We start from the raw sequence: 24579 nt of genomic DNA, 5'->3' as shown, positions 1-24579 counted from the left end.
TGTTTTATTTAACAAAACTCTTATTTCAATTTTGTATTAAAGAATCAATCATATTTTATATTATCCATAATTTTAGTAAATTTGCTTGTTTGTCATGTTTTTATTAGGTTTTAGCTAAATTAATGATTTATTATTTATTTTTAGCTAAGTGGTTAATTTATTAATTTAAAAAGACCCTTAATGAATATTATATATATATTAAAAATGAATTTTATTTTAGTAATATTAAATTTCTATTTTATATTAAAACTTAGTTAGTTTTTCTTATTTTTCATATTTTATTAGGTTTTAGACTTTTAGATAGGTTATTGATTTATTATTAATTTCTAACTGATTCTCTAATGTGTTAATTAAAAAAAAACCCTTAATGAATTTTATATATAATTAAAAATAAATTTTATTTTAATCATATAAAATTGATATGTTATATTAATATTAAATAATTGATTCTAAAATAATATAATAAAATTATCAAAAAATTTTAAAATAAGATAATTCATATATATATTTTGTTGTTATCTGAAGACAATATTTTTATTATAAAAGTTAAAAAGAAACAAAAAAATTATAATTAAATATTATTCAAGAAAAAATAATTATATAAAGATATTTTCTAAACTATTTCTAAGATATGAGTGTTTAAAAAAATTTAACACGGGATGTTTAGAATACATAATTATGCTTATGAGAGAGTGGCTCGGGAATGAGCTTCAAGATGGGTCGAATGGGCTCTGAAAATAGCTTTTTATTTTGACTCAAGCCCAGTCCGGATGACATGGCATATTGGTTGGTTCATAATATTTTATCCATGTGGCATGGCTTAGAAAGAAGGAATTTAGTCCCTTTTATATAGTAGGATATATAGATTTGTTATAGACCATGAATAAGTTCAACTCAAACCTGTTTTTATTATGTTCTCATAATTTTCTTTTATTTGGTCAATCTAGTTATAGATTGTACTGAATAGTATAGTGTTTTTTACTTATTTTGCTTATGGCTTTAGACCCACTTATTGATTTAGGAAGTGAAGACGAAGTCTGAACCTTATAAGAAAAAGTCATTGGAATTCAAAGACAATTTGTAAACTAAACCACATGCACTAAGATTCAGATGTGTTGAACTTGTCTTCAATACCAGGCTCAATAGTGATGGAAGTGATCTGCTTCACTACATCCAAAGAGCTGAAGAGGTCGATCACCTGCTTGTGTATATGGAACTTAACTCTGTCCTTTGTGTTGGTTCCTACGATACATAAAACAAAGAACTTGTAGGCTCCGGCAACATATGAGAGACATGTCAACCAAATGACAAACTCAGACCAAAGTCTGTTCTGAATCACATAGCGATTAAAACTCGAAAATATATAATCACTAATGTACAATGGCTGTCATAAGGTGCTCTCACATATAGGACACCAAGTGTAAAATAAACAAACCATTTGATTTTTTTTTGTCTATGTTTGAGAGTAGATACCTAACAATAATGAAGATCATTCATGATGTAATTCCCAGAAAAACAATCCTTGAGCAGCTGGTTTGTATTGTTCCAGCCATGAATGAAAAAGTTGGATTTGATGACTTGGTTGACGTCTCTCACGGATAATATTTTGCTTCAGTCCAAATTCTATTTTGATACTCCTCACACGAAAACCATGAATATTTGATGGAGAACCTATCATAGACCATATCCAGTTGATGAAATAGTTAGATTAATCCTACTGCAATGATTGTAAATCAGACTGAAATATATATATATTGCAATGTATACACTGTGAAACACTAAGCTGGATTCCTTAGACTCTGACTCCAAGTGACAACAACAAAGGGGACCCAGAAGATAGATAGTCATATATTATAGTGAAATTTTTAATTGTACCTTTGTTTGTTTCTTGCTGGTTCACAGCTTCACCAACTTTTTATCTGGCCTCCTCTTTGGCTCTTCCACACATGCGTCATCTCATTCACATGGAACCAAATTAACCCATACAAACCAGCTATAGAATTATAGAGACATTTGCGACAAAAAGAGGAAAAAGAGTAACATAAACAATTAATAGTTTCAAGACTTTTGCCTACTAAAAGCTGACTAAAATGCAACATTACCTTTTTCTAGAGAGGTTTGATATAAAATCTGTTGTAAATGTCAAAAACAAAAACAAAAAGTTATTGGATGCTTTTGCGGGATACATTTAAAAGGATCTTGCTACGTATTGTAAATGTGAGTAACACACTTACTACTTGGCTAGCTACAGATCAAATATTCACTGGTCAACATACTCATTGATCATCTACCATCTTCATCCTGAAAATCAGACAAAAATAAATAAATTTGACATTAGACACACCATGGAATATTTCGACTAAGCAATAGTTATAAATGCGTACACTTGCTAGGCCTAGAATATAAGAGATAGAGAGAAAGAGAAGCAAAAGAAGTGGCTTTAGCTCTCCACAAATAAGTTGGTTAGTTACTTCCACTGGAACTTGTCTGCAGATCGTTTAAAGCATGCTAATCCTCTTAACAGCTGAAGTGAACACGCATAGTAAGAAAAACTACCGCATATGAAGAGAGTATTTTCTTTAAAAATGCTTGCCAAAAATATTACCTCTGAGTCCATAGTTGTCTTATCAAGTGAATGGAACCTCAACCTGTCTACGTCAATCTCCACTCGGTTATCTTGAAGCTCCAAAAGGATAGAGTTGTGCGTGAGACAAATGTTTAGATTATGGCCAGCAACACGGTAGAATGGTATTAGTTAATGGGAACGAATCAATGAAATCTAAAGCAATAAAATTAATCAACACATCAGTTCATGTCTAACCTGTTCGTTAATAAGCATGAGCTCTAAACCAATTAAAAATTCTCCCTTGTCGTGTACCTCACTTCCCATGAATTCCCAGAAATGAGTTAGCCTCCGTTTGTCCCGATCCGGGACCGACCTCATTGAAGAACATAGATGCCAGTGCCTTGCCGGTTGATCTGGACGTTTGATTTGCAGATTATTATTTCTTCTAGGTAATATCGGTGTTAATGAGTCTGGAGAGCTTTGAGATATAAACCCACAAACCAAAACCAATATAGTGTTTTGAGATTCTTACATAACAAAGGTACTACGTGCTCAAACAGGATGCAAGACCTTCTTCATGAGATTGGTACACTCTGAAGCGACCTCCATCTTGATATTGGGATCTCTGAATCAGCTGTTCCTGGTGAGACATCGTTGAAATAGACGGTGACTGGAGATTTGCAGGTGGAGAGCTGAGATTTTCCCATGGATTTCATGGATGTAGCTTCTTCAGAGTATGCTTCTGATATTGAGAGGATTTAGGTTTAACCATATCACTTTATATAGGAGAAGGATCGAGGGGGGGGGGGGTGGAACGAAACATATTTAGAAGATAACGCAAAGAAAACTCAGAGATCGGCGTAGATGAAGAGACTCGAAAGGCTTGAAATGAGCAGAGTTTGGGTGAGTGGATGGGCCGAATGAAAGTCCGTCTAACTCAGCGATGGTGACATGGCAATTATAAGCTTTCTGATTGGTCCAAATTTTTAATCCGACATGGACACGCTTAGAGGGCTTGATATCCTGCTTTTAGTATAGGTTAGACTCTCTCACTTTGCAACCAGTGGTTTTCTATTTATGTATTTCGTTTTGAAATGGTTCGAATCAAACAAAACATAACCAAGCCATAAAATTCTACTTCGGTTTAGTTTTGAGACCGAAATGGAAAGATAACCCTGACCGGATACAGAACTGAATTCGAAAGAGAATCTAACCCGGCTTAACCGTCGATTAAGCTAAGGATTTAGATAGTCGGTTTAACAAATTTGAAATAATAACAGCCGTTACATAACAATAACATATAGGTCGTCGATTCTCGGCACTTTCTTCAACGGCTAACCCTCATTTTCAAAATCAAAACTCGTACAAATCGCCAAGAGAGTTACGAGATCTGAAAAAACACTATTGAAGGAGGTCGAGGAAGAGGAGGCGATGGAGAACCAACGAGCCCCGGAGAAGACGATCCCCGTCTTCACTGTGCTAAAAAACGGCGCGATTCTCAAAAACATATTCGTCGTCAACAACAGTAGTCCCGATTTCTCTTCGCCGGAGGCAGAGGAGATTCTGCTCGTCGGCCGGCATCCGGACTGCGATATTCTCCTGACGCATCCTAGCATCAGCAGATTCCACTTGCAGATCCGCTCTCTCCCCTCTCGTCAGAAGCTCTTCGTCACGGATCTCTCCTCTGGTACCAACCATCTCTTCGATTTCTTAAATTAAACTGTTTCCTCGTCGATTTGGCTCTCGGTGTATGCGTTTCTTGTTGTTGATTGGATTGGATTTGATTTGAATTTTTCGATTTAGTGCATGGGACATGGGTTGCGGATCAGAAAGTTGAGCCAGATGCGTGTGTTGAGGTGAAGGAAGGTGATGTTATTAGGATTGGGGGTTCGACTAGGATCTATAGGTTACATTGGATTCCACTGAGCCGTGCGTATGATTCCGATAATCCATTTGTTCCACCATCTATACCGATGGAACAAGATGAAGAGCTTGAAGCAGAAAATCTAGTGGTTGCACATCAGGTTCGTTAGACCTTCTCTCATAACTGCACTGAAACTGTATCTGTTTTTTTCTTATCTTGCTTGGCTCATGTTACTTTCTTTGCCTGGATGTGTAATCTTGCTTTTTTTTTTTTGCAGTCAGGTGATGATGGAGATGGACTTTTGGATGTGACGTCTGAAGGAAGTGGTTCATCAGTAGTCCCTAGTGAGGATGAGGATACAACAAGGGAAGTTTTGTTGCCAGTTGCACCTCCTAGAGATTCTGTCAATACAGAAAAGCTACAATCCAATGAAGATTTGCAGACTTCATCAAAGTTGGAGTTGGATGCTGAAGAAGCCGCAGCAGAAATGCCAATTAGCAGTAGCTACCCGGAGGCCTTAGCTTGTTATGAACCTAAAGTTCCTGCAGAAGCTAATGAATGGGGTGTCAGAGGAGACGGTGGTCTGCTTCTGGATGTGATGTCAGAGATGATAGAGTCATCAGTCCCTAATGGGGAGGAGGATCCATGTCTAGCTGCAAAGGAGACTTCATCGCTTCCTCTCCCACGAGATTCCACTGAGACAGAAGATCTACAGCTCACAGATGTTATAGAAGCCAACACAGAAAATTCAAGTAGCTGCAGCTCCCTAAGAAAGGCACAGATTGATGGTGTCTTTGAAGACTCAGGTTGTGCTTCTTTTGAATTGGCTGCAGAGGCTGAGACTTTGAGCCTTTGTCAAGAAGTCTGTGGAGAAAATCAAATGGTTGCACTTCAGGTTCGGCCTTCTCTCATATGTTTTCTTCCCTCTAGCTTTTGCTAAGCCCTTAACTGCACTGAAACTTATTGTTTGTTTATCTGTTTTTCCTTATCTTGCTTGGCTCCAGTTACTTTCTTTGCCTAGATGTGTAATCTTGCTTTTATTGCAGTCACTAGCGGATTCAGGTGATGATGGAGATGGACATTTATATGTGACGTCTGAAGGAAGTGGTTCATCAGTCCCTAGTGAGGATGATGAGGATACAACAAGGGAAGTTTTGTTGCCAGCTGCACCTCCAAGCGTTTTGTCGTCACTACCTAGAGATTCTGTCAATACAGAAAAGCTACAATCCAGTGAAGATTTGCAGACTTCGTCAAAGGGGGAGTTGGATGTTGAAGAAGCCGCAGCAGAAATGCCAATTACCAGCTGTGGCTCAAGTAAGCCGCAGAGTGATAGCTACCCGGAGGCCTTAGCTTGTTCTGAGCTTGAAGTTCCTGCAGAGGCTGATGAATGGGATGTCAGAGGAGACGGTGGTCTGCTTCTGGATGTGATGCCAGATATGATAGAGTCTTCAGTCCCTAATGGGGAGGATGATCCATATCTAGCTGCAAAGGAGACTTCACCGCTTCCTCTCCCACGAGATTCCACTGAGACAGAAGAGCTACAGCTCACAGATGTTGTCCAGGCTTCAGCAGAATTGACCGTGGATATTATAGAAGCCAACACAGAATATCCAAGTAGCTGCAGCTCCCAGTTCCTAAGAAAGGCACAGATTGATGGTGTCTTTGAAGACTCAGGTTGTGCTTCTTTTGAATTGGCTGCAGAGGTTGAGACTTTGAGCCTTTGTCAAGAAGTCTGTGGAGAAAATGAGTGTGACACCAAGCAAGTAATGGAAGTATATGCTGAACCACTAACTGAGGCTGAAAATCAGATTCACGTAGACAATGGAGAAATTGAGGTATCTCCCAGTTCCTCTTCTCAATCTGACCGACTGATAGAAATTTTAACTGAAGATGGCATAAGCGATGATGCACTGTCTCAGATGAATAGCTCTAGGAGCGGTAAATCTGCTTTTGTTCCATTACTTGAATCCCCGGGTTGTTCTGCATTTGAACTGTCTGCAGAGGTTGAGATTATGAGCCCTCGTCAAGAAGTCAGCGAAGAAATAGGTTTTGTGACAGAGAAAATAGAGGAAGCATCTACCGAACCACTAACTAAAGCTGACGTTCAGAGTCACCAAGAGAATGGAGTTACTGAGGTCTTTAGGCCAGTTATTGAAGTATCTTCCTGTCCTCAAATTGAGCCAAAGTTAGTAGGAGATGCCCGAGGCCTCTTAGACTCTGAAGTAGCCATAGAGGCCGATAGTCAGAACCTACAGAAAAAGAGCAACAGAGAAACCAGGATCAGTTCAAGCGAAGTCAGTATAGTATCTGATTGTTTGTTCGCTGGCAAGACGGAAGATATCCAAAGTCTATGGTCGAGTAGGCAGCTACTTCCTGAGAGTGAACTCGGGGATCCATCTGAGATCTTGAGTGAAGTGAACCTCGCAGGAAATCAGAACAAAATATCAGCAATGAGCAGAGAGACTGAACAAATATTTGATGATGGGAGAAGCTCGGGCCATCCCGAGGAACAAAAACAGAGTGGTGCACAACGTTTCTTGTTGACACCAAATCAGGAATCCAAAACAGAAATCTCATTTGGCTCTGGGAAATCTGAAGAATCTTACAGCCTAAGCGAAATAGAGGGAGAAGGATATGCTGATAAGGAGGCTACAAAACCTACTCAAAAACTGCCTTCTGATTATACTGGAAGCCAAGAAAACCAGAGTCCCCAAACACTCGCTGTTAGATATGATGTACTGTCTGAGATGGATAGCTCTAGAAGCTCCTCGAGCACAAACAATATTTGGTCTAGGAGGGGGAAAGCTGCTTCTGTTCTACAGGTCCGGACCAACAAGAGTGAAGGAAAGCAAAAACAGATTGGGAAACCAAAAGCCCAGTTGCAGAGAAAACTAGAACCAGAGATCTTTACTCCTGACAAGGAGAATCTGACCCCAAACTCTCATATGCTAAAACGCTTGCGAGAAGTTGGTGAGATTAAGGATACTAAAGGTTCCTCCTCTAAGGCAATACGTAAACCATTCTTTGATACTCATGTGGAAGAAAACCTGATGGTCGAACAGAAACAAGATGCTCACTGCATGAGCAGCAACTCAAAGGTAGCTCATGAGCCTATGGCACAAAAGAAGAAAGCTGAACGAGCACCTTTTCAACATCTGCTTGACAAATCTTCATCGCAGAGCCAATCATACACCGAGGCTTCTTCTACTGCAGCAGCACGAACCAACATTTCTTGGGGGCTTCGTTCGTCTTCTGTAAGTCATTATCAATTTGATTGTCTTCGATTCTTTGTTAGTCCTTATCCTAACCATAAGTTCCCTGTGTGTTTTAGAACCTTTCTGATGGTAAGAACAAGATGAAATGGACCATTGTGTTGGACACTTCTTCCCTCCTCAACAAGGAATCTAGGAAACCATTGCACCTACTCCAAGGTCTCAAGGGGACACATATAGTCGTACCAAGAACAGGTAAAAATCTTAAACCCTCTGTGTATTTTCACACACTGATAATAATTTCCGTCTTCACTTAGCGCCTAAAGACAAACCATAAAACCATTTACATTTCTAAACGACAAGGCTGCAAATGCATATGGAAGATGAACCGAGTATAATTGTCTACGTGAAAACATAAGTTCTAGTAGTCTTAGGATAACAAACATGCCTCTGAGGCTGAATTTTCTTTAATCATTCAAATTTATATTTCTCATATGAATCAGTGACTTCTTGACAATATTTCTACTATTTGTTCAGTGTTAAGGGAACTAAATGAGATGAAGCGCGGTCGCTGTCTTCTGTTTAGTAGAACAGCAGAGATGGCTTCCTCAGCTCTGGATTGGATCGAAGAGTGTAAAGTTAGTACCAAATGGTGGATTCAACTCCAAAGCCCATCAGAGGAAACTAAAGCAACTGCACCAACACCACCAGTCACTTCTCAGTCAAATGGATATTCATTTCCGTTTTCACTTGACTGGAATAGTTATGCACCGGAGATCGATTCTCCTACATCAGAAGATCAAGTTCTCGAATGTGCACTTCTTCACAGAAACCGTAACAGAGATGTACAACTCGTTCTTCTTAGCAACGATGTAACTCTCAAGATCAAAGCCATGGCAGAGGTGATTTTATTGATCTATATTAAGTATTTTATAACAAAGCAATTTTGTGTAATAAGAACAATTTGGTTTTGGATTCAGGGTGTAATGTGCGAGACGGCACACGAGTTCTACGAGAGTCTGAAGAATCCGTACTCGGAGAGGTTTATGTGGCCAGAGAGTTTGCCGAGAGGAAGGACTTGGAGTCATGAAGACGATACTGTGTTTAGAGAAAGGTACGACAACCGGAAGCTAACGTTCAATGGAGGAAGAAGAGGAGAGATTGGTGCAACAGCAGCAAAAGGCTTGAAGCTCATACTGCTCTATAACTCTCAGTATGGCCACATTCGTTGATGCATCTCTTTTTTTCGTTCTCAAATTTCATGTAAGCCAAATCACTTCAACTCGCTTACACATGGGATTTTTTTTAGGGTAATGACATTTTCATATCATCATGACATTTTGTTGTTGGAGTTACATCTGTCTTCGTCGTACCTTCGAAAATTAGAATCTATTCTATTAAAATAGAAGTTACAACCTCATTTCATGTGTGATTTTTTTAAGTTGGATAATCCCTTAAAAAATTACTTAAATACATTTTTGCATACATATCTGAATTAATTTAACTATTATAAAAAAATAAATAAATATTCCCATATTTTCTCTGAATAAAATCTGAATAAAATATTTTCATATCTTTTTATTTACAATTTATATATTATATTTTTCATTAAAGCAATCATTTTAAATATTTAATCATTTTTCGTTTTATTTATAATATAAATGTATATTTCATTTTTCACTTAAACAAAACCGATTTTTAGAACCTTGGTTAGAACCCATGATTTTTATGCAGTTTCCATATATCTACACATAACAAACCTTTGATATATATATATCTATATGAAAATGTAATGACCACAAGAAAACTGAGAAAAATGCCATTTATGCTTCTTCTTGGATGCTTTTGACAAAGCCTCTTTCTTTTCTCTTTACTCGGTTTGTTCACTCTTTTCGTCCGACCACTTATCCTCAAGTCCTACAAACCATCGAATCGTCAAATATAACATCGAATAGATTTGGTGAAATCTTTTTTAGCATTTCAAAACATAATAAAACAAATGACGAGAGAAAATGTAATATATTTATTAGTTTTACTAGGTATTTTTCTGCACCATGTGTAATAATAATTTTAAAAATTAAATTAGATTTCAATTTTTTTATTAATATTGTAGATTTTATTATTTTCTTACCAATATTTTAATATAAATTTAATTTAGTTAGATATAAAATTTTGATGAAAATAATTTCGTTTATTTTAAATTATATTTAAGAATGTATCTGTATATATATTTAAAATTATAATATCAGACAGATTTTTTATTTATTTCTTTTGGTTAAACATATTAAATCAACTTGCATAAAATTAATAAAAATTTAATATAATTTGTAATGTCATATTTTAGTTATTATCTTATTCTAAAAAGTTTACCAAAATTATAAATCAACATTAAATGAAATGTATGAGTTATTATCATATTCTAAAAAATATTCGAAAAATATAAATCAACATTGAATGTTATTGTACATGTCATCAATTTTAGCAGATATGTCATATTTTTTTTGTAAAAGTGATTGTAGAACCAACATGTTGCAAAATCATTTTTCGTTTAGGAAATATTAAAATAAGTAGATTGCATTCTTTAAAAATATTCTAGGGCTCTGAATCTTGAAGAAATTTAAGAAAAATATTTAAGATTATGTGGTTTTGGCACACCCATAGAGCGAGTGTTATCTATTTTCCTTACTTTCATGTCTTGGCGTGTGGCCCTTTTCGGCTGTTTAATAATAATATTATAAAAAAGGAAAGCTACCAAACGTATTTAAACATCATGTCACATCTTGTGGTGATGCTTCAATCATGGACCACGTCAAAATCCGATGGTTTCACCAGAATTAGCAAAGGACAGATCTAAGAAATGGAAGAAGAGTTAAGAAACTTAAGCAAGGTATGGATCTTTGCCTTGATCTCCATCTCTTATTGTTATATCATATCATCTAGAATCTCCAAAGGTGTTCTTCGTCTTCTCTCCGTTATTCCAGTATGCATTCTGTTTCTTGTTCTTCCTCTGTTCCTCTCTTCTTTGCACTTTATCGGCAGTTCAACTCTTTTCCTCTCATGGCTCGCAAATTTCAATCTTCTTCTCTTTGCTTTTGATCAAGGACCTTTATGTCCACTTCCCTCAAACCTCTGCCGTTTTTTCTGCTTTGCTTGTTTCCCCATCAAAGTCAGACAAAAAGCATCTCCAAATGCGATCACGAATCGTAAGAATGAACCTATGCCTAAATGGGTTTTGGCTGTCAAGGTTTTGGTCTTTGGTGTCTTGTTACATGTCTATGGATACAAGGACGTTTTGCCTCGGTTTGTTGTTTTGGCTCTATATTGTCTCCATATTTACCTTGAGGCGGAACTTGTTCTGGTGTTTGTCGGGGCAGTTGTATCTACTCTTCTCGGCTGTGACATTGAGCCGGTTTTCAACGAGCCCTATCTAGCCACCTCTCTACAGGACTTCTGGAGCCGCAGATGGAACCTTATGGTTTCAGCTGTCCTACGCTCAGCCGTCCACATTCCGGTGCAGCGTTTTTTCACACGCTTTTTCATAGCAAACATAGCTGTGTTGGTCGGGGTCATGGCCTCGTTCCTTGTCTCGGGACTGATGCATGAGTTGATCTACTTTTACGCAATCCGTTTGCCTCCAACTTGGGAGGTAACTTGTTTCTTTGTGTTGCAAGGTGTTGCCACTACTTCAGAGATAGTGGTGAAGAGAACACTGCGGTGGACGCCACCGCACCGCGCTGTTTCGGGTCTAGCGGTTATGGCGTTTGTGAGCGTGACGGGCGTTTGGCTCTTCCTCCCTCAACTGCTGAGAAATAATGTTCATGAGAGAGCGACTAGTGAATGTTTGTTGGTTATTGACTTTGCCAAACGCAAGTTGTTCATTTCTTCTTCATGATCCTTTATTTTTTTTTATACAGCGACTTATAGTTTATACTAATAGCAAAGCAACCAAACTTAAAAATTATATTCAGTGTGTGATAATGTTCTTGGAAGTGTGAGACACGTTGTGCAGGAAAAAAATTGGATTGTGGGCAAATTTGCAATTTGGGTTTTGGGTCAACGGAAGTTTTTATTTGCGAAATAGATCGCAGCACTGTTTGATCCTATGCAAAATTGTCGTAAAAGTCTCAACAGTCCATAAAAGCATCTATTTCTTACAATTCTTGTTTAACCGATTGACCGAAGATGGTTGTTGTTTTGATGTCTATTTCTTATGATTCTTTTTTATCAGATCGAATGTATTCACTGAGTTTTGATATCATTTATAGAAGTTAATTTTTTTAGCAATATTTATTTTTCTCTTTTACTTTCTTGTTCAGATCTAATGTATTTACAAGTTTAAAATCAGCTGATTTCAACAATTTTTAGTTTGTGATCTACAAATTAAACAAATAAAGAGTTATTTTTTACTTAAAAATACACTAATTGATCATATATGCATTACGAAAAATAGTTTATGGAATAATATGGTATTTTCTTAAAGTTTAATATTAATTAAGTTATTTGTATTTAAAATTTATATTTTAATATAACATTTTGTTAGTTAATACTGTTGTAATAGTTTTTATATATATGTGCTTAGTTATTTACAAACTTTTATGAAATTAACTTAATTATGACAAATATAAAAACTATAAGATAAAATGCAAATAGTGTTGAAGTTAAATTTGAAGTTTTGTTTTGAGAGAAAAACACTTTTAAACTTCAAAGATAGAGTTTTGGAAATTTCATAATAGTGTCTTTTTGGAGATGCTCTGAGAAACACATATATTCACAGATTTGCCATTTTTATTTTTTTAAACAAATTAAATAATAAAGAAGAGATACATGATTATGATATACAAGATTTAATTGTGTACTAGATTTTTACCCGCGCTTTGAAAGCGCGGAACTTTTTCAGTTGAAAATCTAATTTTAAAATTTTATAAATAACCTATTATTGTGTATAATAAAATTTCATACTTTATATTTTCTTATATGTATGGTTTCACTATTATTTGGCTTTTTAATTTTATAATATATTATTTTAATTATATTTGAGCTTGCGAATTAATTTTAAATTATCATAATTCAATTTCGATTAGTTAATTGAATGAACAGGCCTGTGTTTGTTTTCCATTTTTCAATTGATGGTAACAATAGTTTTTGTTTTGTGAATATTTTATATATATAAATATGTGCATGTTCCATCTACCTAGAATTATCATCATTTAGTTTAAATACAATATTGTTTACTATTTTTTTGATGCTTATAACAATTTTTTAAAAAAATAAGTTTTAAAAAATAAGTTTATGTTTTTTCTTTTTCTTTTTGTGAACAAATGTTTTGTAACAATATATTGTTACCGTATAAAGTTTTTTAACCTGAAAATTAAGATTTATAAAATTAGACTCATCTCATTTAGGACTCATTACAACATAATCATCAATGATGGATGACTTATAAATACATGGATCTTTTGGTCGATTTATATAGGTTTTTATTTGATGAGTATGTTGTATACAATTTGTATACTCATTGAAATATAATCAAGTTTAAAAATGATAATAATGATTTCAATGATGTTATTAATAAATTGTAGGAAAGAACAGTAAATGATTAGGCTGTAGATCACATAAATATTTTGTCATGTAATTATATTTAATACATTATATAACGATTGCACCAAAAAAAAATATTAAGCAGCAAATATTTTATATTCCAGTCTTACAGGAGAGATTTAATTATTAGAGTGTTTAACTTTTTTTTTATTTTGGGATATTCTTTAGATATATGAGAGAATATAGTATATATGGTAAAGATTTAAGTTTCAAAATAGGTATTAACGTGTGTTTAATTTTTGTTCAAAAATAAATTTTTAAAAAATATAAATAAGGGAATGGCATAGTATTGTAAATAACTCTAAAATCAAAGGTATAATCCTAGTAGAGATTCTGTTTTAATAGTATAGATGTATGTTTTACTACAGCTGTGGCTATGTTTCAGTTTCATGGAACAATGTGTTTTCAATAATATCTACATTAATATTATCTACTTGAAACGGAAATAATCTCTAAAACATCAAATTAAAACAGAAATTGTATTAAAGCTGAGACTAGTATAAATGAAATAATCATTAAATAGTATAAAATCAAATGGAATTTCAATACTGATAATACTACATTTTTTTATTAATTGATGTTTTAAAATTATAGAAATAGATTAAGATATTTATTTTTTCGTTCTAAACAAACATACCGTTAGTTATCTAGCAAATAAAATAAAATAATAAATAAAATGTATATACAAATGCTATAAAATATAAAAGTTCATATATTAAAAAAACCTGGAAAACGTTGCCCAATAAACAAACTAATAAAGTCAACTAAAAGCTTCCAGCATGTGCATTTTGAAAATTACCAATGAGAGCTTTTGATTGTTGGTAGCTTCAAATGCAACCATCCACATTTTGTTCCTATTTATCTTCACTGCCAGTCTGTATATGCACGGTTCCCAAGTTTTTCTTTCAAATATTAATTTTATTCACTAAAACAATTTTATTCTAGAAAAAGGAAATAAATGCCCCCCCCCCTTCCCCCCCAGTTATTCTGTTACAATTGTTTTCCATCTCCTGGAGTAGAGATAGCTTCCCAGGAAAGTTGCAATTTCTAAAGTCCGAATCTGCTTAACATTGTGTCTAGCTGTCAAATCAAATTTCCCTGATTTTATATTAAGAACGTGCATGATTCATCTGATCATTTAAAACATATAATAACCAAACCAGAATTTAAGTCAGAGCCTCGGTGATCGAAAAAAAAAAAACAAAGAAGAAGATCTAGAGAGATGGAAGAAGAACTCAAGAACTTCATCAAGGTTTGGTTTTATGCAATCATCTCTGTATCTTATTGCTACTACGTATCAACCAGAATCAAACCTGGTGCTTTACGATTACTCTCTGTTCTTCCAGTTATTGCTCTGTTTCTTTTTATTCCTCTGTTTTTCTCCTCTGTTCACTTCTCTGGAGCCTCAGCCTTTTTCTTCACATGGCTCGCCAATTTCAAACTCATCCTCTTCTCCTTCGACAAAGGTCCTCTTTACCCACTTCCTCAAAACCTCCCCCGGTTCATCTTCTTCACTTGCTTCCCCATCAAGCCTCAACAAAACCCTAAATCACAAAACCAGATCCCCAAATGGGTTTTCGCCATTAAAGTCCTCATCTTTGGTGTGTTGTTACATACGTATGATTACAAACAACACTTGTCTTTCACTACGCTATTGGTTATATATTCTCTGCATATATATTTGGAGCTTGAGATTCTCTTAATGCTCGTCAAAGTTTGGGTCTTTATGTTTCTTGGATGCGACCTAGAGCCACAGTCCAATGAACCATACTTAGCAACATCTCTTCAAGATTTCTGGGGTCGCCGGTGGAACCTCATGGTCCCGGCGATCCTCCGGCCAGCTGTTTACAACCCGGTGCAGCGAATAGCCGAATGGAAAATGAGCTCTGATCATGCTAGGTTTCTGGCGGTTTTAGCTACGTTCTTGGTCTCCGGTGCAGTTCATGAGCTGATTTTCTATTATATAAACCGTGAGATGCCTACAGGAGAAATCACTTGGTTCTTTGTGTTACATGGAGTTTGCACGGCTGCCGAAGTAGTGGTGAAGAAGAGGACGTTTGTGGGGAGGTGGAAGATGAGTCCGATGGTTTCACGACTACTAACGGTAGGGTTTGTTGTGTTGACCAGTGGATGGTTGTTTTTCCCTCCTCTTATAAGAGGTGGCATGTTTGTGAGACTCCCTAACGAAGCCTTGTTGTTTATTGATTCTGTCAAGCACAAGTTCTTTACGTTTTGACCAGTGGATGTATGTGTGTTTTATTTATAGCTGGATTATCGAATTGTATTACTTTGTGGAATTTCATAATACACTAATTGTGGTTTTAGTTTAGTTGATCATCTAATGTATACACGTCCTGTCGTGGGAACATCTCTGGTCTTAAATGATCTTATCTTTTTTTTTATTATCTTAAACTATCTAATTGATGAAATTTAGTGTCAAAACATGAAACCTTATGTTTAAAACGGGCAATATCATTCTAAATGAAGGATTAAGCATCTGATAATATCTTATCACTCTTATTCTAGTAGAACAGCCATAACCTCTTTTAAATTTTAATACCAGATCAGTTTCTCTTTGCACCATCTTTGAGGAATGGTCTTAACGAGATGTTTGGTCATCGAGGATACTCTGACCTCAATAAAAGGGTTGGTCCGAAGACAGTATTTGTAAATTCAAGAAGATTGAGACGCACAATGGAAAATACTTGCGAAGCAAGTCAGTGAAGAAGTCTTGTTCAGTGAATGTTTTGTGTTATCGAGGTAATGATTTTGTTCTAATATATATCAAGAGACTAAGACCATCATTAACTCTAGTCTCTTAACTGGTATTCTTAGCTTCGGTTAAGAGACGGTTCTTAACTTTTCTTAGATTTTAACTAAGAAAAATTAAGAACTGTCTCTTAAATACTCTATATATTCCCGAAAGTAAGATTTTCTTAAGTGTTCACGCTTATTAAGAATTTAATAAATATTTACAATTTAATTTATCTTTTACTTTATTATACACTTTCTAATAACTTTTCACCAATGAAATTTAATCAATTCAAATATTTTCATTTAATGTTTAAAAAAAAATAAAAAGTACCTTAAACATATAGAAAATCTATCTTTATGGAACAAGTAAAAAATCTAAAACATCTTACTATCGAGAACGGAAGGATTAAGAGATATAAAAGTCGTCTCTTAGCCGAAAAGTGTAAAAATTAAAAAAAAAAACAAAAAAGTGTCAAATCATTTGTTAAGAACCCCGGCTACGAAGACTATGGTTAAGACCATGATTAACCTGGGGTTCTTAGAGTAGGGTTCTTAGCGGAAGTTAAGAAACAGTTTCTTAACTTCCGCTAAAAACCCATCCTAAAAACCCCGGATTAATCATGCTCTAATGATGCCCTAAGACCATGATTAATGCTGAAACCCCGCATGGGGTTTTTTATTTTTATTTTATTCTTTTTTTGTCTGAGTAAAAAAAAATTAAAGACCAACCGATCGTGGACCACCACGTGTTAGTAGGGCCCGCAAACAGTTCAAAAATCTACCGAACAGCGATTCTTATTTTCGCTTTCTTGTAACCGATTTTTTCATTTTTGTGGGCCCCCCACCTAAAAACCCCACTAAAAACCTCTTCCCCTCTCCCGATAATCCTGCTCTAAGCATGATTGGGACCCTGGTTTGAAGCTCTGTATCATATTTGAATTCTTTTTTAGTCAATATTCAATTTGATATTTAAATGGTAAGATGTTAATCCGAATGGTAACCGCGGTTTTGATAATAAAAGCGGTGCGGAATTGAAGTGCGGTACGGTCCAACTGTGGTTCGTGCGGTTTTGCGGGACAAGTGCGGTTTTGATAAAATTAGCGGTGCGGATTTGTGTTTGATTGGTGAAAATATAATTTGCGGAATTGAAAAAGTTAAAAAAATATAAATAATACAAAAGAAATATATCAATATAACTAACATAACTAATTTTTTTAAGTATTAACAAATATCTTTAAGTTTACATGATTTATTTTAAATTTAAATAAAAAAGCTGAATTTTGATATTGAACCAAATCACTGGCTTGTAATGAGTTTAACTGATTTTTGACCAATTTTCTAGTTCAATTTTGTTGTAATTATTTTCATATTATTAATATATATGACATTATTAAGCTGATACGTAAGATTTTCTAATATTTTTTAACATTTTGGTGACCAATCATTTTTAAATATATATTAGAATAGTAAGCTGATACGTAAGATTTTTTTTCTAATAATAAGTATTTTGAATTGACTAATAATAACATAAAACAAGTCTATAAATCTTATTGTGAGTATTGAGATACACATTCATTTTTGTTCTGTTGAAATATTTAGATACAAAGATTATGTAATTTATTTTATTATTTATGATTTTATTTAGTTCACTGTTTCTTACGTTGGTTTGATTTTTTATTGTTGGTTAATGTGTCAGAATTTAGTTAAAATATTAAAGAATTAATCAATACATCTAACTATATTAATAATAAAAGTTAAATATATATGAATAACTATGTAACACTAAAAAGTAAATAAATATTTTAACAAAAACGCACATTAGTGCACGTCCCGCACCAAAACCGAAGCGTTCCACATTAATGTGCGGTTTTGTAGTAAATAGAAGAAACAAAAATATTTTTTTGTTTTGATTTTACAAGTGCGTTTTTGACAGATTACTGTTTTGTTACTTCATTATTTTCTTGATTGGCACCATGTGCGTTATTTCTCTCTCCATAACACAAATACGTCCCGCTTTTTTGTCGCCAATCATAACCTAAGAATATCAAATATGTCCCAACAATCATTATAAATTTTTGTCCTGATAAAGCCTAGCCTAGCAAATAGAAATTTTCCTGTTTAACTGTCCATATATGTTCTTTTAGAGGATGATTGGAAGGAGATGTAGCTTTTGTAGTTTTGCTTTAGAAATAAAACTGGAGATTTTTTTTTGATGTGGCTGTAGATAATTTTGCTATAAAATATTAGTTGTAGGTTTAAAAAGATTCAATGACTTACATATAAATTTTCTAAATCAAAAAATAAATGCTCTAAATTTATGGTTTTCCACAGCAAAAAAAAAATTAAAAGAAAAAAAAATCAGTAGCTTTAAAATCTTTACAAAGTATGATTGGCAAAAATTTAAGCTGTAGAAATAATTTAGACTGTAGGGAGATTTTACAGCACTTCTAAAGCACTTGCCAATCAATCCCTTAATATTTAATTCAATCAAATATTTTTGCTTACAAATGAAAAATTTTTTTTTTTCCGTTTATCAAATCTTATTCATTAGCATTCTTTGGAAACCGTTTAATTAAATAACGGAGTATGCACATAAATTAAAGAAAAATGAAGTCATATCTGGTATTTAAAATTTTCCTTGATTTGGTATTGCTTTCGTGACTTGTGTGGATTCTAAAACCCACACTAAGTATTTGGTAGTGTTTGAACGTAAAACTAGAGAAGAAAAATTATGTGGACAACAATATCTTTAGAACACAACGATATAATCAGATTTCGGTTGATGAAAATAGATTTTATTTGATTGATTGGGGTTGAATACAATAAATGAATGAGATCGAGGTTATAACTGAGATCTATTACAAAGTGAGCAACTCTCGAGCTTAAGGGCGAGGTCGATGTGTATAGCTAATGCTCTCTAGTATTTCACGTGTCCCCTCTATCTCGATATCTCCTTCTTCTTATAGATGTCTCTTTTCCGGATCTCTCTCAACGACTTTCTTGATCCTCGGGATCTCCACGTCTTGTGTCCACCTCATCTCTTTCTCGTTATTGGGCCGACTTCTTATCTTCCTATTGGACCCGTCCTTATATTGGTCCGATCACGAATCGACCGAAATTGGATCCAACAACTTGCACCATATAATTAATTATCCAACTAACTATAATTCGCTTAATAAAAAAAATAAAGTGCATAATATTAAAATTCATGTAACACAAAAATTAATAAATTTATTGAAAACTGAATATATCATTTAATTTGAAACAAAAAATCTCTAAAACGTTAAATATTAAAAAAAACTGAAGCTTAAAATATTCAATCTAAACCCTTATACCACGATTTGAATGTCCATGCATATATACTTATATACCCCATCAGAAGTTGTTTCAGTACAGTTAAAACTATATAAATTAATACTGTTGAGATTTTGATATTTTATAAGTTTATGAAATTATTATTCAAAATTTTTTTCATTTACCTTAATATTTTAAATATATATCTTATGCAAAATAAAATTAAAATTTGATTTTATGGTGTTGGTATTGTATACTCAATATATTTAATAGAGTCAGCTTTTATATAGTTTCTACTGTATATAAATCCATATTTTCCTTATTTCCCTTTGTTTGCAAGTCATAAAACTAGATATGACCTCAAATTTATTTATTTATTAATTATTATCATATTTGTTAATTTATTAAGTATTAATTTATAGAGTTTTACTGTAACTAGATCCATATTTTTCCTTATATCCCTTTGAAGTTGCAAGTCATAACTAGATCCATCTTTTTCCTTATATCCCTTTGAAGTTACTGTAACTAGATCCATCTTTTTCCTTAACGTCCGAATCTGCTTAGTAACGTGTTTAGTTGTTAAATCGAGTTTCTCCAAAAATAAATAATAACCAAACGAAATTTAAGTCAAAGCCTCGGTGATTGGACAAAAAAGGATACAGAGAGATGGAAGAAGAACTCAAGAACTTCATCAAGGTCTGGGTTTCTATAATCATCTCTGTTTCCTATTGTTACTACCTATCAACCAGAATCAAACCCGGTGTGTTAAGATTACTCTCTGTTCTTCCAGTTTGTGTTCTGTTCCTTCTCCTTCCTCTGTTTTTCTCCTCTGTTCACTTCTCTGGATCCGCAGCGTTTTTCTTCACATGGCTCGCCAATTTCAAACTCATCCTCTTCTCTTTCGACAAAGGTCCTCTTTACCCACTTCCCCAAACTCTCTCCTGGTTCATCTACTTCACTTGCTTCCCCATCAAGTCTCAACATAACCCTAAATCTCAAAACGAGATCCCCAAATGGGTTTTCGCCATTAAAGTTGTCATCTTTGGTGTGTTGTTACGTATGTGTGATTACAAACAACACATGTCTCCTACTATGCTATTGATTATATATTCTCTGCATATATATTTGGAGCTTGAGATTGGTTTAGTGCTCGTCAAAGCTTTGGTCTTTATCTCTCTCGGATGCGATCTAGAGCCACAGTTCAATGAACCATACTTAGCCACTTCTCTTCAAGACTTCTGGGGTCGCCGGTGGAACCTCATGGTCACAGCGATCCTCCGCCCAGCTGTTTACGACCCTGTGCAGCGAATCGCTGAATGGAAAATGAGCTCCGATCATGCTAGGTTTTTGGCGGTTTTGGCGACGTTCTTGGTCTCCGGTGCAGTTCACGAGCTGATCTTCTTTTATATTACCCATAAGATGCCTACAGGAGAAGTCACTTGGTTCTTTGTGTTGCATGGAGTTTGCACGGCCGCGGAAGTAGCAGTAAAGAAGAGGACGTTTATGCAGCGGTGGAAGATGAGTCATATGGTTTCACGACCGCTTACGGTAGGGTTTGTAGTTTTGACGACTGGTTGGTTGTTTTTCCCTCCTCTTATAAGAAATGGCATGTTTGAGAAACTCCCTAACGAAGTCTTGTTGTGCATTGATTTTGTCAAACACAAGCTTTTTAATTTTGGTTCATGATTCATGGATGATGGATATATCTGTGTTTTATTTTTATAGTTGGATTATCAAATTGTATTACTTTTGATTCGGACAGCTAAACACATTATTAAGCAGATTCGGATCATCTAGTGTTATTGTCCAATCGTGGAACGTTTCGGTCTATAAGTTTCTAACTGATGAAGTATTAATGTCAAGACATGAAAGCTTATGTTCAGGAATAATTTTCTTGTTCCTTTGATTTTTCTTTTTATCATACCTTTTTTTTACCATCACCTCTTTAGTTTACAGGCTATTTTTAAAGAAGTCTCCAATTTCATAGCATGATATTTAATAAATTGTTTCTCAAATCACTAAAGAAGTTGGAAACAAGTGAGATATCTTTTGGATTTGGTCTAATTTTTATTATTTGGACTACCGGCTCATAATTATCCAAATTGAAGTTAAATTTCAATATTCTCCCATAAAGTTGATTTTGTCAACCAATTAGGTTCTCTTTTTCTTCTAAATTACTATTAGTTTGGTCTCAATTCTATTACCTCTAAGCTTTATTTTGTGTATTTTTTCAGTTGAATTAACAACACTAGATTAACTACCAGACTCTTCAGAGCAACCATTTTTGTTTTGTTTTGTTTTGTTTTGTTTTGTTTTGTTTTGTTTTGTTTTGTGTTTCGGTCATTTAGTTAAACCGTCCGAACATGAAAAATTAAAATTTGTGACGCTCTGATACTTAAAAAAGTGGTAAGTCTCACCACTTTATATATCAATTTGAATGAAATGTAGTTGCCTGGAACAGTGAAACCGGAAAAGGAGAACAGAACGTCAAACCCACACATGGATGATGGACCTATGTTTTCTAAGACCATCTCCACCGAGACACCAAAACACTAAATTTGGTGTGATTTTATTTCTAACAAGACATTAAATTTGACACAATCCCACCAAATTTGGTGTAATGTGAATAGTATTACACCAAATTTGGTGTAACACTATTCATCACACCAAATCTTTAAAATAGATATTTTAATATGTTTCATTTAAAAATATAGTTTAATTACTATCAAATTTGTAATTAAACATAAATATATTGTATTATTTTTATTTTAAATTTATTTTAACATTTGGTGTAATAATATTCATCACACAAAATTTCTAAAATACATTTTAATATGTTTCATTTAAAAATATAGTTTAATTACTATCAAATTTGTAATTAAACATAAATAATATTTTATTATTTTTATTTTTAATTTATTTTCATATAATTAAAATTTTAATTTTATTTTATTATTATATTCAAAATAAATTAGTAAATAACTATTATTATTTATCACTTACAAATAATAAAATATAAATATAATCTTGATGTAACAAAATTATTATTTATCAATTACAAATAATAGAAATATAAAAGTTTTAAAACTGAAAACATAAAATAATATATAATATTACTTTTGGTGTAAGATTTGGTGTTATTGTTGGAGATGACAAAAACAAATTGACACCAAAACATCAAATTTGGTGTAATTTTAACATCAAATTTGGTGTCATTGTTGGAGATGCCCTTAGTCAAAACGCTGGATTACTTTTGTATTTCCAAATAAAGCTAAAAAGGGGTTCTAAGAGTGGGGGTTAGTAGATGTCAAATCTTTACTTTTGGATTACTTTTCAGACAGTCGCTTTCAATCTTATATATGTTGCTACAGGTGGTCCTTCTTGGCTCCAAGATTTGCTTGCTCAGGAAGCGGCTCGTTCTTTACCGTGATCTTCCTCTCTACCCCAGTCTTGAGAGATATGTTTGATGTATTGCTGCCTATTAGTAGTTTTGTTTTTCTTTACTTTCTTTTTTCTTATCGCTTGCTTTGATGTACGTTTGAGGCTCTGCCCCTTTGGGTGTTTACCCAAAACTTCTATGAGAAATCCAGTGTTAAAAGAAAAATAGTGGGGGGTTAGTAGATGTCAAATCGTAAACTGTTAGATCATCAACTTGTTGTTCATTTATAAAAAAAAAAAATCAACTTGTTGTTCAGCAAATGATTATTAGTTTATTACATATATCTACACCACGTGTGGATCAGAAACAACATGATTAAAATTACCGCAAATGAGATGCACAAAGGAAGGATCCTCAGTATAGAACATTAATTGGTTCTCGTAAAACCACAAGCCCTTGTTTTTAATTGGTTCTTGTCTATGATTCATCCTAATTCTTCTGACACAAGCAACCAGTAAGTTTGAAAACCTCAGTAAACAATGCATAAAAAAGAGGGATGGGACAGGGATGATGAACTCAACACTTTCAAGTGGTGTAAGCAAAAATGTTTTACAGGTTTTTTTAATACTAAATTGAAAAAGTATATCCTAAATCCAAAAAGTTGTTAACTACAAAAAATAAGTTTAAAAAAATCTTTTTCTTATGAAAATTGTAGATTCTTTTATTTGAGAAAGTGATAAAGGAAAAACTGGTTCTTCTAACAATTGTCCAATTATTTTATGTAAATTAAGCGAAATGATTGGAAAAGAAACATAAGATTTAAGAGAGATGGAGGAAGAACACAAGAACTTCATGAAGGTTTGGGTTTCAGCAACAATCTCAATATCTTATTGTTACTACTTATCAACCAGGATAAAAGGTCCTGTCTATCCACTTCCCCCTAATACGTATCTCTCTGTTCATCTGCTTCATTCGATAGTGGTTTTTGCCATTAGAGTTGCCAACTTTGGTGTGTAGCGTTTTTTTTTTTTTGACATAATCCCCTATATATAAAAGAGAAGCATTTGCAATAAATATGTTCAAACACATTGACACGTATCAACCTCACAATCATTTCAATTTTAGAATGCTTACGTGTCAGCCTCACACTCATTTAGGAAATAAGGTGTTCACACACTAATTTTCTAACTTTATCGTAGACAATCTAATGTGTTCACACACTATTTTTATGTAAATTTAAGTATTTACACTACAAAAAAAGATGTGAATTGTATCACTTAAATTTTGAGAAAACGGGCATTTAAATACTGAACTTACTCAAATTTACCAAAAAATACACAAACTCTTCATTAACCTAAGAAAATAACAAACTTATGTTGACTGTGCCGTTTTAGATACTAGCTTAGTCAACATTAATAAGTGTTAAACGGCCGTTTAGTGTTAACGTCGACGTAAACAAAGTCGTTTTAGAACTAGAAACTGCATGAACCCTAACTTATCGATTTCATCTCTTCTCCTTCCCCTTAGACTCCTAATCCAAGACTGCAATTTACTTATCCTCTGATTCTTCGTAAAAATCTGACCATGAACCCCAAGGAAAAAAGGAAAAAGATTCCTATCCGTCCACCTAAGCCAAGAGAACACGAAGATGAATCCCCAGTTGTGGTTGAAAACAATGATATGGAGAGGAATGAAGTTGAGGACGTCAACAGAGAGGAGCGTGAACGTGTACCTGGTGATGACTGTGAAGCCATTGTTGACGATTCTGATGATGAATTGGTAGAACAAGCTGAAGAGAATGATGTCGAGGAAGAAGAAACATGTGGCATTCGAGTTGAAGAAGAAGCTTGTGAAGTGTTACCTACACACTTTGGAGATGTCGCAAGGAATGATGGAGGAGAAGATGATGAGA

At 34.0% G+C, this 24579-nt stretch overlaps 4 protein-coding genes across 4 annotated transcripts; all 4 read left to right on the top strand.

Moving 5' to 3' along the window:
• The first annotated feature begins 3889 nt into the window (after positions 1-3889).
• LOC106371417 (FHA domain-containing protein PS1) lies at positions 3890-9062 on the top strand. Its single transcript, XM_013811485.3, has 7 exons — positions 3890-4253; positions 4370-4590; positions 4708-5325; positions 5477-7684; positions 7762-7897; positions 8180-8544; positions 8623-9062. The coding sequence occupies exons 1-7, from the start codon at positions 3998-4000 to the stop codon at positions 8872-8874; spliced, it is 4056 nt and encodes a 1351-aa protein (XP_013666939.3). The 5' UTR covers positions 3890-3997; the 3' UTR covers positions 8875-9062.
• Positions 9063-10229: 1167 nt separating this feature from the next.
• LOC106370296 (probable long-chain-alcohol O-fatty-acyltransferase 1) lies at positions 10230-11926 on the top strand. Its single transcript, XM_013810334.3, has one exon. It carries the CDS (start codon positions 10500-10502, stop codon positions 11532-11534), a length of 1035 nt encoding a protein of 344 aa, XP_013665788.1. The 5' UTR covers positions 10230-10499; the 3' UTR covers positions 11535-11926.
• A 2334-nt stretch (positions 11927-14260) lies between these two features.
• On the top strand, positions 14261-15759 carry LOC106370298 (probable long-chain-alcohol O-fatty-acyltransferase 4). Its single transcript, XM_013810335.3, has one exon. It carries the CDS (start codon positions 14463-14465, stop codon positions 15474-15476), a length of 1014 nt encoding a protein of 337 aa, XP_013665789.1. The 5' UTR covers positions 14261-14462; the 3' UTR covers positions 15477-15759.
• A 3417-nt stretch (positions 15760-19176) lies between these two features.
• On the top strand, positions 19177-20978 carry LOC106370299 (probable long-chain-alcohol O-fatty-acyltransferase 3). The gene has a single exon (XM_013810336.3). It carries the CDS (start codon positions 19955-19957, stop codon positions 20972-20974), a length of 1020 nt encoding a protein of 339 aa, XP_013665790.1. The 5' UTR covers positions 19177-19954; the 3' UTR covers positions 20975-20978.
• The last annotated feature ends 3601 nt before the right edge of the window (positions 20979-24579 follow it).

Source organism: Brassica napus, chromosome A10, assembly GCF_020379485.1.
Source record: "Brassica napus cultivar Da-Ae chromosome A10, Da-Ae, whole genome shotgun sequence".
Classification (NCBI taxonomy): Eukaryota; Viridiplantae; Streptophyta; class Magnoliopsida; order Brassicales; family Brassicaceae; genus Brassica; species Brassica napus.
This window is presented reverse-complemented; position numbering and strand designations above follow the sequence as displayed.